This window comes from Salmo trutta, chromosome 21 (assembly GCF_901001165.1).
Source record: "Salmo trutta chromosome 21, fSalTru1.1, whole genome shotgun sequence".
In the NCBI taxonomy this organism is placed as follows: Eukaryota; Metazoa; Chordata; class Actinopteri; order Salmoniformes; family Salmonidae; genus Salmo; species Salmo trutta.
The window spans coordinates 51,763,407-51,780,089 of NC_042977.1; the positions used below are offsets into that span (position 1 = coordinate 51,763,407).

Consider the following 16,683-nt stretch of genomic DNA (forward strand, 5'->3'; position numbering starts at 1 on the left):
GTAAAGCTAAATTAGGTGTGATATGATTCCATGTCCTGTTGCCTGTTAAAAGCAGAGCTGCAGCATTATGAACTAACACCCGATTTAAGTGTTTTCTGACTGAGACATGTATACACAGAGTTACAGTCATCGAGACGTGAGGAAAGAAAGGCATGTTTCTCCAGATCAGTGACTGAGATAAAATACTGGACCTTAGCTATATTTCTTGGATGATAAAAAGCAGGACTGGACAACTTTTTTTTACATGCAGCTTGAGGTTAAAGTCAGGGTCAAAGAAGACACCAAGGTTTCTGGCCTTAGGCTTTACATTGGTGGACAAATTATCAAGGTTATCCACAATCTGTGTTCTAGCAAGGTGGGGGGCCAATGATTTTTTTAAATCATTGAGCTGGAGAAAACGGTCAGACATCCAACATTTGACGTCAGCAAGACACTGGTGAAGGGTAGCTACGCTAGTTTGGTCACTGGTGAAGGGCAGCTACGCTAGCTTGGTCACTGGTGAAGGGCAGCTACGCTACCTTGGTCACTGGTGAAGGGTAGCTACGCTAGCTTGGTCACTGGTGAAGGGTAGCTACGCTAGCTTGGTCACTGGTGAAGGGTAGCTACGCTAGCTTGGTCAATGGTGAAGGGTAGCTACGCTAGTTTGGTCACCGGTGAATGGTAGCTATGCTAGCTTGGTCACTGGTGAAGGGCAGCTACGCTAGCTTGGTCACTGGTGAAGGGCAGCTACGCTAGCTTGGTCACTGGTGAAGGGTAGCTACGCTAGCTTGGTCAATGGTGAAGGGTAGCTATGCTAGCTTGGTCACCAGTGAAGGGTAGCTACGCTAGCTTGGTCACTGATGAAGGGTAGCTACGCTAGCTTGGTCACCGGTGAAGGGTAGCTACGCTAGCTTGGTCACTGGTGAAGGGTAGCTACGCTAGCTTGGTCACTGGTGAAGGGTAGCTACGCTAGCTTGGTCACCGGTGAAGGGTAGCTACGCTAGCTTGGTCACTGGTGAAGGGTAGCTACGCTAGCTTGGTCACCGGTGAAGGGTAGCTACGCTAGCTTGGTCACTGGTGAAGGGTAGCTACGATAGCTTGGTCACCGGTGAAGGGTAGCTACGCTAGCTTGGTCACTGGTGAAGGGTAGCTACGCTAGCTTGGTCACCGGTGAAGGGTAGCTACGCTAGCTTGGTCACGGGTGAAGGGTAGCTACGCTAGCTTGGTCACCGGTGAAGGGTAGCTACGCTAGCTTGGTCACTGGTGAAGGGTAGCTACGCTAGCTTGGTCACTGGTGAAGGGTAGCTATGCTAGCTTGGTCACTGGTGAAGGGCAGCTATGCTAGCTTGGTCACTGGGTCTGATTGGTAAATAGGGCTGCATGCCATCCGCATAGCAGTGAAACTGAATATTATGATTGCGGGTGATGTCACCAGGGGGATGCATATACAGGGGGAAAAAAGGATTGGGCTTCAAGAATTGATACCTGAGGGACACCGTAGTGAATAGGTTCCACAAAGATATGAGCTGAACCAGTCGAGGGCAACGCCAGAGATTCCCACCCACCTCTTCATCCGCTCAACAAAGATGTTATGATCAATAGTTTTAAACTGAGATCTTAAAGACCTACGATAGAGCATTTAATGGCATCGGCAGCCAACAGAAGGTAATTAATGTCAACAGGAAATAGAAAAAAAGAGGAGAGGAAGACGTCCTGTGGATCTCTAAAAAAGGCCTCCATATCTATATGGAAAGGGTTAAAAACAACAGCCAGCGATGTTAAAGACCTTGATGTCTTTGTGGTCTAGTGACCTTTACTTTCCCAAATCCTCCTGGTAACCCTCTGTAGTTGTTAGGACCGTTCTACCTGAGAGGAACAGATACCTGCATGTGTTCTAGTTTGGAGTTCAGCTCCAACCTCCACACTATGTGTGCAGCCCTATTCTCTTTACAGTACATTGATTTAACCTTTATTTAACTAGGCAAGTCAGTTAAGAACCAAATCTTATTTAACAATGACGGCCTACCCCAGCCAAAACCTAACCCGGACGACGCTGGGGGACTCCCAATCACGTTCGTTTGTGATACAGCCTGGAATCGAACCAAGGTCTGTAGTGACGCCTCTAGCACTGCGATACAGTGCCTTAGACCGCTGTGATTCGGCCTGGAATCGAACCAAGGTCTGTAGTGACGCCTCTAGCACTGAGATACAGTGCCTTAGACCGCTGTGATTCAGCCTGGAATCGAACCAAGGTCTGTAGTGACGCCTCTAGCACTGAGATACAGTGCCTTAGACCGCTGTGATTCAGCCTGGAATCGAACCAGAGTCTGTAGTGACGCCTCTAGCACTGAGATGCAGTGCCTTAGACCGCTGTGCCACTCGGGAGCCCATGTGGGCCTGGTTAAAAGGGAATAGAGTGCCATTTCTGACGCGTCATACCTATGGTCTCGTCTGTTTCTCTGAGGAACAGAAACCTGCAGTTGGATTTCAGGTGCAACTTCCATACTGTTTCTATGAGGAACAGATTTCAGGGCCAACTTCCATACTTGGTGCGTCTCAATGGTCTATATGGTGCACTACTTTTGACCAGAGCCCCCATAGTACACTATATAAAGTAGTGCACCATAAAGGGAATAGGGTGCCATTGGTCTATCCTTAGGGTCTAGTGTTCCAGTCAGTCAGAGTAGGTATCTGAGACAGGTAGACTGAATCAGATCAGTCATCCTCATCTGTAGTCACTTAGCAACAACCAGGGTCTCCGTGTTCCAGGGTCTCCGTGTTCCAGAGTCTCTGTGTTCCAGGGTCTCCGTGTTCCAGGGTCTCCGTGTTCCAGGGTCTCCGTGTTCCAGGGTCTCCGTGTTCCAGGGTCTCCGTGTTCCAGAGTCTCCGTGTTCCAAGGTCTCTGTGTTCCAAGGTCTCCGTGTTCCAAGGTCTCTGTGTTCCAAGGTCTCTGTGTTCCAGGGTCTCCGTGTTCCAAGGTCTCACCACCTAGTCCTGTCCTGCTGGGACTACATACCTCTACAGGGAGATGGATGCTGAAGGAGTCAACATGGAGGTAGGAGGAGCGATATACATTTTATATCTAATATATACTGAACAAAAATATACTGAACAAAAATATAAATGTGACATGTAAAGTGTTGGTCTCATGTTTCATGAGCTGAAATTAAAGATCCCAGAAATGTTCCATACGTACAAAAAGTTTATATCTCTCAAATTTTTTGCACAAATGTGTTAACATCCCTGATAGTGAGCATTTCTCCTTTGCCAAGATAATCCATCCACCTGACGGTTGTGGCATATCAAGAAGCTGATTAAACAGCATGATCATTACACAGGTGCACCTTGTGCTGTAGACAATAAAAGGCAACTAAAATGTGCAGTTTGGTCACACAACACAATGCCACAGATGCCTCAAGTTGATGGAGTGTGCAATTGGCCTGCTGACTACAGGAATGTCCACCAGAGCTGCTGCCAGAGAACTGAAAGTTAATTTCATTACCATAAACCACCTCCAACGTGGTTTTAGAGAATTAGGCAGTACGTCCAACCGGCCACACAACCACAGGCCACGTGTAACCACATGGTGTCGTGTGGGCGAGGTGTTTCCTGATGTCAGCGTTGTGAACAGAGTGCCCCATGGTGACGGTGGGGTTATGGTATGGGGCAGGCATAAGCTACGGACAACAAACACAATTACATTTTATTGATGGCAATTTGAATACACAGAGATGCCGTGATGAGATCCTGAGGCCCATTGTCGTGCCATTTATCCTCTGCCATCACCTCATGTTTCAGCATGATAATGCACGGCCCCACGTCGCAAGGATCTGTAAACAATTCCTGGAAGCTGAACATGTCCCAGTTCTTCCATGACCTGCATACTCACCAGACATGTCACCCATTGAGCATGCTTGGGATGCTCTGGATCGACGTGTACGACAGTGTGTTCCAGTTCCCACCAATATCCAGCAACTTAATCATCAATGAAAAGGAAAAGGTGTAACTGATGTGAAATGGCTAGTAGTTAGCGGTGGTGCGCGCTAATAGCATTTCAATCAGTGACGTCACTCGCTCTGAGACCTGAAGTAGGGTTTCCCCTTGCGTTGCAAGGGCCGCGGCTTTTGTGGCGCGATGGGTAACGATGCTTCGTGGGCGTCAGTTGTTGATGTGTGCAGAGGGTCCCTGGTTCGAGCCCAGGTTGGGGCGAAGAGAGGGACGGAATCTACACTGTTACAAAGGCATAACATGCACATAGGTTAGGCTACTATGGTGAGCGAGCGTTGCGCCTTTTCATTTTCAATATGTATTGATTACCCATTTATTTGTCTCTGCCTGCAAATCGTCCTCCTAAAAGGTAGACTATACCCTTTTGGCCTAGCCAAAACGTTGCATCATCATTCTTGCTGCTTCCAGTTCAGTAGCCATGCCTGTGAGATCAGGTGCTCGTGTGGTCTCTATTAAATAGAGTGGGCTATATCCTATGCATGGGCGGAGAAGCACGAGGCTGTTATCTTTCCAAGGAAATGGACTTCCTAAATCGGCCTATGGTTAGGCTATAGTTTACTACATTACCTAGAAATAGGGCTAAATATTGATCACCCGTATTTCTCCTTTTGAAAATCTTCCCACTCCTGAAAGGTAGGCTATAAAAATAGCTGAAGATGAAGTGCAAGTCTCTCCAACTCTGCTCTCCTCAAACTACATCTAGCAAAGTGGCTGATATAACCCAGTAATACAATATAAAGGCCATGTGAGAATCTCTGGTAATTTAACCTATTTCTGAAGTTATTTTTGTGCATTTGATATTGCTTATAGGGTGCAAAATTGCGGGGACCATGGCTGGTAGGCGAGCTGCATCACATACGCCTAAAATAACATTGCAGGACTGCAGTTGGTTTGGACCAGTTCTTGAGGTAGTGGGTGGGACTGCGGTTGGTTTGGACCAGTTCTTGAGGTAGTGGGTGGGACTGCGGTTGGACCAGTTCTTGAGGTAGTGGGTAGGACTGCGGTTGGACCAGTTCTTGAGGTAGTGGGTAGGACTGCGGTTGGTTTGGACCAGTTCTTGAGGTAGTGGGTAGGGCTGCGGTTAGACCAGTTCTTGAGGTAGTGGGTGGGACTGCGGTTGGACCAGTTCTTGAGGTCGTGGGTAGGACTGCGGTTGGGTTGGACCAGTTCTTGAGGTAGTGGGTGGGACTGCGGTTGGACCAGGTCTTGAGGTAGTGGGTGGGACTGCGGTTGGACCAGTTTTTGAGGTAGTGGGTAGGACTGCGGTTGGGTTGGACCAGTTCTTGAGGTAGTGGGTGGGACTGCGGTTGGACCAGGTCTTGAGGTAGTGGGTGGGAGTGCGGTTGGGTTGGACCAGTTCTTGAGGTAGTGGGTAGGACTGCGGTTGGACCAGTTCTTGAGGTAGTGGGTAGGACTGTGGTTGGTTTGGACCAGTTCTTGAGGTAGTGGGTAGGACCAGGTCTTGAGGTAGTGGGTAGGACCAGGTCTTGAGGTAGTGGGTAGGACTGTGGTTGGACCAGTTCTTGAGGTAGTGGGTAGGACTGTGGTTGGGTTGGACCAGTTCTTGAGGTAGTGGGTAGGGCTGTGGTTGGACCAGGTCTTGAGGTAGTGGGTGGGAGTCGGACAGAAAGCCAGTGGGTGCAGGCAGTAGCGGGATGAAGAAATCGGTCCCCGCCCAGACCTCTACTGTGCACAATGACAGTTAAGCCTGTAAGCTTAGTGCTGTTTATTACTGCGTCAGTGTGAAAAGTAGTGAATTAGCTAGGGAAACTGACAGATCAATAACGTTACATTGACATAATGACTAATAGAACTCACATTGCACTGAAGAAACATCAGAATATCTATCTTCAATCGTTTTGCTGATGGTTTCATGTTTGATTCAGGTGTAGTTTGATTCAGATCTAGTTTGGTTCAGGTCTAGTGTGATTCAGGTCTAGTGTGATTCAGGTCTAGTGTGATTCAGGTCTAGTGTGATTCAGGTCTAGTTTGATTCAGGTCTAGTTTGATTAGCCAACTTTTGGCCAACTCTTTCTCTAACGGTACATCAACTGGCGCAAGCTTGCAAAGTTAATAATTTACTTCTAAAACGGGACAAACAAAGGCTACAATTTATTTTTTCATACAAACAACAGCTGTTAGATAGCGATATGAGGTGGATATTATTACTTTCTGACCGATAACTAGATACTAGAGCTGACCTGGCTGTGGTAGCTATTACTAGCTAGCATAGCTTATTCATTCACCTTTGTCGAGATGGGATGAAACATTAGCTTACGTTACTGTACATGTCTGATACAATACTAGCTCAGCACTGCGAATAAACACTCATTTTTTTTCTGTTAAGTTAAACAGCAGTTACCTTGCCAGCTACATCAGTCAATTAAAGAGTAGCCAGTTTCTGCTCTGCTTGCTTTTACAACTCGGTGACAGAGTGCACCACATACACACTGAACTAAGCTCAACTCTCCCATGCTGGTCCAGCCAGCCTTCCAGAAGCTTTGTCTACACACACCATGTCAGCACGACGCTGTGTGGTGTCCGGGGTAGTCATAAACTCAGCCGGCGGAACACTCCAAACAGCCTTCCCCACCGGTCAGAGGTGTCCGCATGGTCCTAAAGCACACCGTTGCCACCTTTTGGATCCCATTACAATGATAAGTGGGGGGACAAAAATGCAATTTCAAAATGTGGGACTTGACCCCCCATATCCCCAGTGAAAGTTGCGCCCCTGATATGAACTGTAACTCAGTAAACTCTTTGAAACGGTTGCATTTCTATTTTCGTTCAGTATATTTTAACATGATTGCTGTTCACTTCAGCTTGTAACACCTTATCACAGATATGATTGTGCCGCTCATGGAGAAATATTGTTTACATTTTAGTCATTTAGCAGACAGACGCTCTTATCCAGAGCAACTTACAGTAGTGAATGCATACATTTCATTTCATGCATTTAAAAAAAATTGTACTGGCCCCCCGTGGGAATCGAACCCACAACCCTGGCGTTGCACACACCATGCTGGCGTTGCACACACCATGCTCTACCAACTGAGCCACAGGCAAGACGACTGACTCAGATTTACGACTAACCCAGATTGACTGACTCAGACTAGGAGCTAGTAAAACAGGAACTGATACCATTGTAGGTCAAATATACTGCTCAAAAAATAAAGGGAGCACTAAAATAACACATCCTAGATCTGAATGAATGAAATAATCTTTATTGTCAATCAGTGTTGCTTCCTAAGTGGACAGTTTGATTTCACAGAAGTGTGATTGACTTGGAGTTACATTGTGTTGTTTAAGTGTTCCCTTTATTTTTTTGAGCAGTGTATGATGGTATATTTATGAGTATTTCATGCTATCATTGTTGCTGGGTATAGTTGAACCTATTTCCCCTCATAGGAATCTCACTCATTAAGACTTGTTGAATCTTAGCTGTTTCCTACAGGGAACCTGTATAGCACTGTAGAGGAAGGATGGAGACCTATTACCCTCAACTACAGCAATGGAACCAATGCCACCAGTGATTTCTACGGCAGCGGCTACTTTGACGAAGAGTATGGGGATGAACTCTGTTCCAAGACAGACGTGGTCTGGTTCGGAGCCCTCGTCACACCCATGGTCCTCTCCGTGGTCATTGTGCTAAGCCTTGTGGGTAACCTGCTGGTGCTGGTGATTCTGGCCAGGTAGGACAGTCTGATGATGAGACACAGATAAGGAATATTTTCCTCATTTTAACTTGGCTTGCTGCTCTTGTCATGCATCTTGTTCGGAGAGAGCGAGGTAACTGGAGTGGAGTCTTCCTCAGTGGTCTGTGTGGAGGAGTGGAGTCTTCCTCAGTGGTCTGTGTGGAGGAGTGGAGTCTTCCTCAGTGGTCTGTGTGGAGGAGTGGAGTCTTCCTCAGTGGTCTGTGTTATCTGAAGGAGTGGAGTCTTCCTCAGTGGTCTGTGTAGAGGAGTGGAGTCTTCCTCAGTGGTCTGTGTAGAGGAGTGGAGTCTTCCTCAGTGGTCTGTGTGGAGGAGTGGAGTCTTCCTCAGTGGTCTGTGTGGAGGAGTGGAGTCTTCCTCAGTGGTCTGTGTGGATGAGTGGAGTCTTCCTCAGTGGTCTGTGTGGAGGAGTGGAGTCTTCCTCAGTGGTCTGTGTGGAGGAGTGGAGTCTTCCTCAGTGGTCTGTGTGGATGAGTGGAGTCTTCCTCAGTGGTCTGTGTGGAGGAGTGGAGCCTTCCTCAGTGGTCTGTGTGGAGGAGTGGAGTCTTCCTCAGTGGTCTGTGTGGAGGAGTGGAGTCTTCCTCAGTGGTCTGTGTGGAGGAGTGGAGTCTTCCTCAGTGGTCTGTGTTATCTGAAGGAGTGGAGTCTTCCTCACTGCCTTATAGCCTAGTTCAGGGCGCTCTAACCCAGTTCCTGAAGAACTACCATCCTGCAGGTTTTCACTACAACCCTGCTGTAGCACACCTGATTCTAATAATTAGCTGGTTGATAAACTGAATCAGGTTAGTTACGACTGGGGTTGGAGTGAAAACCTCCAGGAGGGTATCTCTCCAGGAACAGGGTTGGAGTGTAAACCTCCAGGAGGGTATCTCTCCAGGAACAGGGTTGAAGAGCCTAGTTTAAACCATAACTATTACTGTAGTCTTCATCAGGGTAGGACTATTACTGTAGTCTTCATCAGGGTAGAACTATTACTGTAGTCTTCATCAGGGTAGGACTATTACTGTAGTCTTCATCAGGGTAGAACTATTACTGTAGTCTTCATCAGGGTAGAACTATTACTGTAGTCTTCATCAGGGTAGAACTATTACTGTAGTCTTCATCAGGGTAAAACTATTACTGTAGTCTTCATCAGGGTAGAACTATTACTGTAGTCCTCATCAGAGTTACAGGGTAGGACTATTACTGTAGTCTTCATCAGGGTAGGACTATTACTGTAGTCTTCATCAGGGTTACAGGGTAGGACTATTACTGTAGTCTTCATCAGGGTAGGACTATTACTGTAGTCTTCATCAGGGTTACATGGTAGGACTATTACTGTAGTCTTCATCAGGGTTACAGGGTAGAACTATTACTGTAGTCTTCATCAGGGTAGAACTATTACTGTAGTCTTCATCAGAGTTACAGGGTAGGACTATTACTGTAGTCTTCATCAGGGTAGGACTATTACTGTAGTCTTCATCAGGGTTACAGGGTAGGACTATTACTGTAGTCATCAGGGTAGGACTATTACTGTAGTCTTCATCAGAGTTACAGGGTAGGACTATTACTGTAGTCTTCATCTGGGTAGAACTATTACTGTAGTCTTCATCAGGGTAGAACTATTACTGTAGTCTTCATCAGGGTAGGACTATTACTGTAGTCTTCATCAGGGTAGGACTATTACTGTAGTCTTCATCAGGGTAGAACTATTACTGTAGTCTTCATCAGGGTAGAACTATTACTGTAGTCTTCATCAGGGTAGACCTATTACTGTAGTCTTCATCAGGGTATAACTATTACTGTAGTCTTCATCAGGGTAGGACTATTACTGTGGTCTTCATCAGGGTAGAACTATTACTGTAGTCTTCATCAGAGTTACAGGGTAGAACTATTACTGTAGTCTTCATCAGGGTAGGACTATTACTGTAGTCTTCATCAGGGTTACAGGGTAGGACTATTACTGTAGTCTTCATCAGGGTAGGACTATTACTGTAGTCTTCATCAGGGTAGAACTATTACTGTAGTCTTCATCAGGGTAGAACTATTACTGTAGTCTTCATCAGGGTAGAACTATTACTGTAGTCTTCATCAGGGTAGGACTATTACTGTAGTCTTCATCAGGGTAGAACTATTACTGTAGTCTTCATCAGGGTAGGACTATTACTGTAGTCTTCATCAGGGTAGACCTATTACTGTAGTCTTCATCAGGGTTACAGGGTAGGACTATTACTGTAGTCTTCATCAGAGTTACAGGGTAGGACTATTACTGTAGTCTTCATCAGGGTAGGACTATTACTGTAGTCTTCATCAGGGTTACAGGGTAGAACTATTACTGTAGTCTTCATCAGGGTAGAACTATTACTGTAGTCTTCATCAGGGTAGAACTATTACTGTAGTCTTCATCAGGGTAGGACTATTACTGTAGTCTTCATCAGGGTTACAGGGTAGGACTATTACTGTAGTCTTCATCAGGGTTACAGGGTGTTAAAAACAGTGTTGTGTTTCAAACAGTGTTGTGTTTAAAACAGTGTTGTGTTTAAAACAGTGTTGTGTTGTTTTTAAAACAGTGTTGTGTTTAAAACAGTGTTGTGTTTAAAACGGTGTTGTGTTTAAAACGGTGTTGTGTTTAAAACAGTGTTGTGTGTCTCTGCTTCTCTCCCAGGTATGAGCATCTTCGGTCTATGACAAATGCGTTCATGATGAACCTGGCGTTGTCTGACCTGGTGTTCACCTGCGGCCTCCCCTTCTGGGTCTCCTATCACCTGAGTGGCTGGAGCTACGGTGACATCACCTGTAAGGCGGTCAGCTTCCTGTTCTATGCTGGCTACTACAGCAGTGGCATCTTCCTCATCCTAATGACGCTGCATCGTTACCTGGCCGTGCTCCGCCCCCTGTCTCGCCTGGTGTCAGGCCCCTCCCGCTCTCAGGGCACCTGGAGCGCTGTCGTATCATTGGTCGTCTGGACCGTCAGTCTGTTAGCTGCTATGCCAGCTCTCATCTTTACCAAGCTCATCATCACTGATTCTAACGACCTTAAAGACCTTCTGGACCATAACAACCCTGATGGGCCTAGTGACTCTACCGCCCCTAGTGATGAACAGCGGTACTGCGAGGTTGCAGATGTCAGCTGGAGGCTGTGGGGGGTCTACCAGCAAAACATCCTGTTCATAGTGACATTATTAGTAGTGTGTGTCTGTTACAGTCAGATTGTAGTCCGCCTCCTGAGGCCCAGGGTTAGGGTTAGACGCCAGAGGAGCGGAGGAGACAGGAGGAGTCAGAGAACAGCCAGGTTGGTCTTGGGCCTGGTCCTTGTTTTCTTTGTGGGCTGGGCGCCGTACAACATGGTTATCTTCCTCAGGACGTTGGTGTATAAGAGTCAAGATGGCGGCGGCGTTGACAGTGTTGAGTCATCCTCAACACCATCGGAGGAGTGCGGCGCCAGCGATACATTGGACTATTCCTTCTATGTGACCAGACTGCTGGCGTTCTCTTACTGTTGTCTCAACCCTCTGTTCTATGTGTTCGTCGGGGTCAAGTTCCGGAACCACCTGAAGAGAATGTTGAAAGGTTGTTGTCACGGTGTTACCGTTGTCAATAACAACACCAACAATAGCAGTGTTCTGTACAGGAGCAGCAGAATGACATCACAGTCCAGTGGGGAGGAGTTCTCACTTTAAAATAGCAGCACTGTAAAACAACACCCAACAATAGCAGTGGTCTGTACAGAAGTAACAGACTGACTCACAGTCCAGGGGGAAGGAGTCACTTTCATACTAGATATTGTAGTATTATTTACTTCATGTTACCTGTTTAATACCACGTTTAGAGGCACGTTTAATACCACGTTTAATACCACGTTTAATACCACGTTTAATACCACGTTTAGAGGCACGTTTAATACCACGTTTAATACCACGTTTAATACCACGTTTAATACCATGTTTAATACCACGTTTAATACCATGTTTAATACCATGTTTAGAAGCACGGTTAATACCACGTTTAATACCACGTTTAGAAGCACGTTTAATACCACGTTTAATACCACGTTTAATACCACGTTTAATACCATGTTTAATACCACGTTTAATACCACGTTTCGAGGCGCGTTTAATACCACGTTTAATACCATGTTTAATACCACGTGTAATGCCACTTGTAATGCCACGTTTAATACCACGTTTAATACCACGTTTAATACCACGTTTAATACCACGTTTAGAAGCAAATTAACTTGTGATTGTTGTATTTTGATTGCTGTAAGTCAAATCTAATTTTATTTGTCATATACACGTGTTTAGCAGATGTTATTGTGGGTGTAGCGAAATGCTTGTGTTTCTAGCTCCAACAGTTCAGTAATATCTAACAATTCACAACAATACACACACACGCACACACAACCTCAAAGTAAAATAATGGAATTAAGGAATATTTAAATATTAGGATGAGCAATGTCAGAGTGGCATTGACTAAAATACAGTAGAATAGAAAACATATACATTTGAGTTGAGTAAAGGAAAAATATGTAAACATTACTAAAGTGACTAGTGTTCCATTATTAAAGTGGCCAGTGATTTCAAGTCTATGCCTATAGGCAGCAGCTTCTAATGTGCTAGTGATGGCTGTTTAACAGTCTGATGGCCTTAAGATTGAAAAACAGGTTCAGTCTCTCTGTCCCAGCGTTGATGCACCTGTACTGACCTCACCTTCTGGATGATAGCTGGGTGAAAAGGCAGTGGCTCGGGTGGTTGTTATCCTTGATGATCTTTTTAGCCTTCCTGTGACATCAGGTGGTGTAGGTGTCCTGGAGGGCAGGTAGTTTGCCCCCAGTGATGCAAAGGGCAGATTTAAGCTCCACTGCTGTCCATCGATGTGGATAGGGGGTGCTCCCTCTGCTGTTTCCTGAAGTCCACGATCATCTCCTTTGTTTTGTTGACGTTGAGTGAGAGGTTATTTTCCTGACACCACACTCCGAGTGCCGTCACCTCCTCTCTGTAGGCCGTCTGTAGGCCGTTCACTCACGCCACGCAGTCGTGGGTGAACAGGGAGTACAGGAGGTGACTGAGCACACACCCTTGTTGAGGATCAGTGGAGTGGAGATGTTGTTTCCTACCTTCACCACCTGGGGGCGGCCCGTCAGGAAGACCAGGACCCAGTTGCACAGGGCGGGGTTCAGACCCAGGGCCTCCAGCTTAATGATGAGTTTGGAGGGTAGTATGGTGTTGAATGCTGAGCTGTAGTCAATAAACAGCATTCTTACATACAGATATTATTTTTGTCCAGATGGGTTAGGGCAGTGTGCAGTGTGATGGTGATTGCATCGTCTGTGGATCTATTGGGGCGGTAAGCAAATTGGAGTGGGTCTAGGGTGTCAGGTAGGGTGGAGGTGATATGATCCTTGACTAGTCTCTCAAAGCACTTCATGATGACAGAAGTGAGTGCTACGGGGCGATAGTCATTAAGTTCAGTTACCTTTGCTTTCTTGGGTACAGGAACAATGGTGAACATCTTGAAGCATGTGGGGACAGCAGACTGGGATAGAGAGAGATTGAATATGTCCGTAAACACTCAAGCCATTGTGTTGCCATACTGTAGGTTTATATAATCAGCATATATTTTTCAAGGTCAGATTTGAATTGTGTAAATATTGAAATATTGTTTAATGTTTTTAAGTCTTCTGAATAAAGTACTGAATTGTTTTAACATTGATGGAAAATGTCTAAACTGTCCAATATATCACAATAATTAATACTTTGATAATTTGACTAAATTTGAAACTGAGGTGAAAATGAGGAACAACATGCAGTCTGTCCCCTCCTCTCTAGAACAGGTTAACAGCTCTCTAAATGAGGAACAACATGCAGTCTGTCCCCTCCTCTCTAGAACAGGTTTTAACAGCTCTCTAAATGAGGAACAACATGCAGTCTGTCCCCTCCTCTCTAGAACAGGTTAACAGCTCTCTAAATGAGGAACAACATGCAGTCTGTCCCCTCCTCTCTAGAACAGGTTAACAGCTCTCTAAATGAGGAACAACATGCAGTCTGTCCCCTCCTCTCTAGAACAGGTTAACAGCTCTCTAAATGAGGAACAACATGCAGTCTGTCCCCTCCACCCTAGAACGGTAAGATGGTCTCTTCATTATTACCATATTATCTTATCCATCAATATGTTGTTGAAACATTCAGGAAACTGGACATTCATCTGTGACAGTATTGAAACGGATTCCCAACCCAAATACACTACACGGTAGTAGTTGTTGTAGTGCAGTATATTTGGAGTTCTAGAACTGTAGTTGTTGTAGTGCAGTATATTTGGAGTTCTAGAACTGTAGTAGTTGTTGTAGTGCAGTATATTTGGAGTTCTAGAACTGTATACTTCAACATCTTGGAAAGTATCTTAAATATCACATGTTTCTTACTCCTTCATGGATGCCTCTGTGATGCAGTATTACCTTTTCTGGGAAATAACTTGCAGACATGCAGCCATGGACCTGAGTGAGTCCTGGAAGACCAGCTGCAGCCTTCTGAACAACAGCCTTCTGAACAACAGCCTTCTGAACAACAGCCTTCTGAACAACAGCCTTCTGAACAACAGCCTTCTGAACAACAGCCTCCTGAACAACAGCCTCCTGAACAACAGCCTTCTGAACAACAGCCTCCTGAACAACAGCCTCCTGAACAACAGCCTCCTGAACAACAGCCTCCTGAACAACAGCCTCCTGAACAACAGCCTCCTGAACAACAGCCTCCTGAACAACAGCCTTCTGAACAACAGTGAGGAGGACTATGATCAGCTGTGTTGTCTAGGTAACGACCTGTTTCTGTGTGCTCTGTGTTGTCTAGGTAACTGCCTGTTGCTGGGTGCTCTGTGTTGTCTAGGTAACTGCCTGTTGCTGTGTGCTCTGTGTTGTCTAGGTAACTGCCTGTTGCTGTGTGCTCTGTGTTGTCTAGGTAACTGCCTGTTGCTGTGTGCTCTGTGTTGTCTAGGTAACTGCCTGTTGCTGTGTTGTCTAGGTAACTGCCTGCTTCTGTGTCGTCTAGGTAACTGCCTGTTACTGGGTGCTCTGTGTCGTCTAGGTAACTGCCTGTTGCTGTGTTGTCTAGGTAACTGCCTGCTTCTGTGTCATCTAGGTAACTGCCTGTTACTGGGTGCTCTGTGTCGTCTAGGAAACTGCCTGTTGCTGGGTGCTCTGTGTCGTCTAGGTAACTGCCTGTTGCTGGGTGCTCTGTGTCGTCTAGGTAACTGCCTGTTGCTGGGTGCTCTGTGTCGTCTAGGTAACTGGCTGTTGCTGTGTGCTATTTGTCATTGAGGACCTGAGGAGGGTCACCAACCTGTTCATTCTCCACCTGCTGTCCTCTGCCCTCCTCTTCCTCTTCACCCTGACCCTGCCCTTCTGGGCCGTCTGTCACCTGACTCACTCGGTGTTCAGCGCCTTGGTGGGTATGATGTCATTACATTAACCCTCTGACCTGTCTAACCCTTTCTAACCCCTAAACCTGACTCCCTCCCTCAGTCTGATGCTACTGACCTGCCTGACCCTAACCCTAACCTCTGACCCCAGTTAACCAGGGCCTACTTCACCGGTCATTACTGCAGTCTGATGTTGCTGACCTGCCTGACCCTAACCCTAACCTCTGACCCCAGTTAACCAGGGCCTACTTCACCGGTCATTACTGCAGTCTGATGTTGCTGACCTGCCTGACCCTAACCCTAACCTCTGACCCCAGTTAACCAGGGCCTACTTCACCGGTCATTACTGCAGTCTGATGTTGCTGACCTGCCTGACAGTGGACCACTGTGTGACGGTGGTCATGTCACGCTGTAGTTCCAGTCCCTAGAAGTGAGGACAGAGGTAATAACAACATCACATTCAGTGCTGTCTAGTTTGAGTATAATGACGTTTCTTGTGATGTTTTCTGTCCTTAGATACAGAGAGCTGTGAAAGCCTGACTGCAGATGAAGATGTCCCAATAAAGAGCAGTCATTCTCAGTCTCAGTGCCTTAGCTCTTCACAGATCATTGAAATGATCAACTCATCGTCAAGCTTCAAGTGGTATTTATGTATTAAGTGTAACCGTAAAAGCCTTGGTTTTCATGCATGTTAACATCAGAAACCTCTTCCCTGAGTTTGTTTTACTCACTGCTTTAGCACATCAAACCAAATCTGTTCTGAATTATACAGGACACAGCGTTTACAGCTTTTTATCAACGTGGGAAAATAAGCATCGAATTCTTAACTGTAGTCACAGGCATTATTAACCTATGTTTAAATAAATTAATAAAATAATATCTAAAGCCTTTTCTTTTGGGGTGTTGCTATAGGCCACCAAGTGCTGACAGTCAGTATCTAAATAATATGTGTGAAATGCTTGATAGTGTATATGATGTAAACAGAGAGGTCTACTTTCTTGGGGACCTGAATATTGACTGGTTTTCATCAAGCTGTCCACTCAAGAGGAAGCTTCTCACTGTAACCAGTGGCTGTAATCTGGTTCAGGTTAATGAATCAACCTACCAAGGTGTTTTCAAACACTACAGGAACAAGATCATCCACATGTATCGATCACATTTTTACTAATACTATAGACCTTTGTTCTGAAGCTGTATCCGTACCCATTGGATGCAGTGATCTCAATATAGTGGCTATATCCAGGAAAGCCAAAGTTCCAACAGCTGGGCCTAAAATACTGTATAAGAGATCATACAAAAGATTTTGCTGTGACTCTTATGTGGATGATGTTAAAAATATTTGTTGGTCTGATGTGATTAATGAGGAGAATCCAGATGCTGGACTTGATGAATTTATGAAATTGATTCTTCCAATGATTGATAAACATGGACCTGTTAAGAAACTGACCGTTAGAACTGTTAAGGCTCCATGGATTGACGAGAAACTGACTGTTAGACCTGTTAAGGCTCCATGGATTGATGAGGAACTGACTGTTAGAACTGTTAAGGCTCCATGGATTGATGAGGAACTGACTGTTAGAACTGTTAAGGC

The 16,683-nt window shown here is 45.7% G+C and overlaps 1 protein-coding gene and 1 long non-coding RNA gene across 3 annotated transcripts in view; both read left to right on the top strand.

The window, feature by feature from the left end:
- LOC115157683 (chemokine XC receptor 1) overlaps nt 1–11,609 on the top strand; it is a 37,838-nt gene extending 26,229 nt beyond the window's left edge. The window contains exons 3-5 of one of the 2 annotated variants that reach the window (XM_029706129.1): nt 2,733–3,034; nt 7,429–7,679; nt 10,345–11,609. In XM_029706129.1, the coding sequence (XP_029561989.1) occupies nt 3,008–3,034; nt 7,429–7,679; nt 10,345–11,359 (1,293 nt within the window). In that variant the 5' untranslated portion in view covers nt 2,733–3,007 and the 3' untranslated portion in view covers nt 11,360–11,609. The remainder of the gene's footprint in view (nt 1–2,732; nt 3,035–7,428; nt 7,680–10,344) is intronic. The other variant, XM_029706130.1, reaches the window with a different exon arrangement.
- Nucleotides 11,610–15,407: 3,798 nt separating this feature from the next.
- On the top strand, nt 15,408–15,971 carry LOC115156428 (uncharacterized). The gene is made up of 2 exons (XR_003868244.1): nt 15,408–15,534; nt 15,609–15,971. It is a non-coding gene; the product is annotated as an uncharacterized LOC115156428 (long non-coding RNA).
- Nucleotides 15,972–16,683: the final 712 nt, after the last annotated feature.